Raw genomic sequence first — 2,951 nt, forward strand, 5'->3', positions numbered from 1 at the left:
GGAAGGCCGGGGTTCGAATCCCGGCCGCGACTGACCTAAGTCATTCAAACAGGTAGTGACAGTTCCATCGCCAAACGCTCGGCATAAGGTGTGAATGTCACGGAGATGACCTTTAAAACGGATGACCCGTGTCACAGTAGGTGTGGCACGCTAAACTACCCTCACTGCTCAATGGCCATAATCTCCGAACATAAGCCTAAATTTGGTGACGTCTCTATATGAGTGAAAAATTCTCGAGCGAGACGTTAAGCAATATACAGTCAATCAATCAATTAAACAACCAATCAATCAATTAATTATTAATAAACTATAAAAATTGTAGAATCTTACGTCTAAATCAAGAACCAATTTAGGCAGACTCAAAACTTGACAATTCATTTCGATATACAGTTTAAATCCCAAGTTAAATGTAGTGCAGGAAGAATAAACATCTGACTGCAATTGATAGGTAGAATTTACTGTGTGACGTAATCAAAGTTAATATCTGTCTGGGAGGACAGCCGCCATTACGGTAACAGTCTTATTTTTCTTGTTTTATGTTATATGCAGATAATTATGTAAATATAACTTACGTTCTATATGTTGCAAGATAAGTGAAGTACATAGTTTTATAAAAATTAATCCTTATCCTAAGATACGTTAATTAAATTAATAATAAGGATTACATATAATTCGGGACATTACATCTATGTAAAGTTCTCCGAGTAGTGATTTAAGCTGAATATTTTTCTGATCATGATTTGTTGTGTACAAATGTTAATTTTGCTTAGTTTCCTTTTGTTTAAATACTGATATTATTTATACACATTGATGTTTATTCATATACAAAGGCACGAACAGATCAAATGATGGACCCCCGTACCAGTGCACAGGACGTGATGCGATGCGATTTGTGTGAGACCGCTCTGGTACAGATGTACTGTGATACGTGCTTTGTCAGCCTGTGTAAGGCCTGCGTGGGAGAACACATGATATCAGATGAATTGCGAAAACATGATATTATTACATTCCAATTCAGAAAATCCGCCCCCCTCTACCCTGACTGTGCTTCTCATGACAAAGAGCGATGTGAAATGTACTGTAGTCCATGTCGTATTCCAGTTTGCCATACCTGTCTGGCATCAAATCAACATTTAAGTCATAAATTATTGAAAATATTGCAAGTATTGGAGGAAACGAAAGAAAAGATCGCCAAAGAGAAAACTGAGTTAAATGAAACAATTTCTCCAGCCTACCAGGACATCGTATCTGATGTACAAAACAGAATGAGGAAATTGGAAAAGAAATATGGAAATATCTCAACAGCCATAACAAAACATGGAGAGGAATGGCACAAAGAAATTGACAAACTCGTCCAGAAATTGAAATCTGAAGTGGAGGAGATGAAAACCACACAGTTGCACACTCTACAGAAACATCTGGATGAAGTGAACAAGAATATCTCTGACATCAATGATGAAATCAATTCAATTGATGTTGCTTTGGGCTCAAATGACATGTCAAAAGTATTCAATCTTATGCCTAATGTAGAGGAATACAAAAAGCTTCCACAGAAAATTCTGCCTTCTTCACCTAAATTCACCCCAGGAAAACTTCAAGAAGAACTATGTCAACTCTTTGGAACTTTATCACCAATTTCTGTCCGATCAGAAGAACATGGTTACAGTATAAAGACAACAGAGAAATCCCAAGAAGCTGCATCCTCTTCTGTCATCAAACAACTGCTTGATGAACCACAGATTGTCACCACCATATATACTGGTTATAACCTTCGCAATGTGGCCTGTCTGAGTGACGAAGAAATCTGGACACATGGAAATAGCAGCACCATGAAACTCTTCAGCATCTATCAGGGATCGCGACTCAAGTCAATCGCAACCAAATCAGGGAACACTCCAGGGGACCTAGTAGTGACAAACAGTGGGGATCTGGTTTATACTGATTACCATGACAGAACTGTGAACATTGTGAAGAATGAACAGATACAGACTGTGATCAGACTAAAGAACTGGAATCCTCGTGGTGTCTGCAGTACCTTCTCTGATGGCCTCCTAGTTATAATGAGCAAGAAAGTACAAACCAAAGTTGTGCATTACTCTGGGTCCACAGAGACACAAACCATTCAGTTTGATGACCAGAGTCGCCCTCTCTATTCACCTGGTGACATTAAATACATTAATGAGAACAAGAACCAGGATATATGTGTGGCTGACGGTGGAGCTACAGCAGTAGTGGTGGTCAATCAGGCCGGGAAACTGAGATTCAGGTACACTGGACATACTCCTGCTCCAAAGAACAAACCATTCAATCCACGAGGAATCACCACAGACAGTCAGAGTCACATCCTTACAGCTGATTATTACAATCACTGCGTCCACATCATAGACCAGAATGGACAATTCCTCCGTTACATATACTGTGGACAGAGTTATCCCCAGGGACTGTCTATAGATACAAACGACAATCTGTTTGTTGCTCAATGTAGTAACAAACAAGTGAAGAAAATCAAATATCAGCAGTAAAATTGAACATCAATGGTGGATTTAGACAACTGTGAAATTAAATATCAGTGAAGGATTTAGACAGGAGTGAAATTAAATATCAGTGATGGATGTAGACAGCAGCATTCCTCTTTAAGAAGTGATTATTTAAATATGTACAAATGTTTCCTTTCAATGGTTTTTATTTCTCAACATAAAACATAAAAACTTATATAAATTATATATATTGTAATATATATATATTGTCTTAGTGTAAGGTTCATTATTACAACTGTATTTTCAACGAACTTGGCATTAATTCCACTTTTGGTAATCGTACTTACACTCCAATTGCCCTTTTAAAAGATGAAATTCTTCAAAACTATGCTTCAGTTTTAGACACGTTTAATATCCCAGTCAATGGGTGGAATGAATATGAGTTACCGTACCTATACTGGATTCCTAAACTAC

At 37.7% G+C, this 2,951-nt stretch overlaps 1 protein-coding gene across 1 annotated transcript; it reads left to right on the plus strand.

The window, feature by feature from the left end:
• The first annotated feature begins 469 nt into the window (after positions 1-469).
• Positions 470-2,741, plus strand: LOC125646992 (E3 ubiquitin-protein ligase TRIM71-like). The gene is made up of 2 exons (XM_048873691.2): positions 470-511; positions 831-2,741. Exon 2 carries the CDS (start codon positions 846-848, stop codon positions 2,520-2,522), a length of 1,677 nt encoding a protein of 558 aa, XP_048729648.2. The 5' UTR covers positions 470-511; positions 831-845; the 3' UTR covers positions 2,523-2,741.
• Positions 2,742-2,951: the final 210 nt, after the last annotated feature.

This window comes from Ostrea edulis, chromosome 6, assembly GCF_947568905.1.
Source record: "Ostrea edulis chromosome 6, xbOstEdul1.1, whole genome shotgun sequence".
Classification (NCBI taxonomy): domain Eukaryota; kingdom Metazoa; phylum Mollusca; class Bivalvia; order Ostreida; family Ostreidae; genus Ostrea; species Ostrea edulis.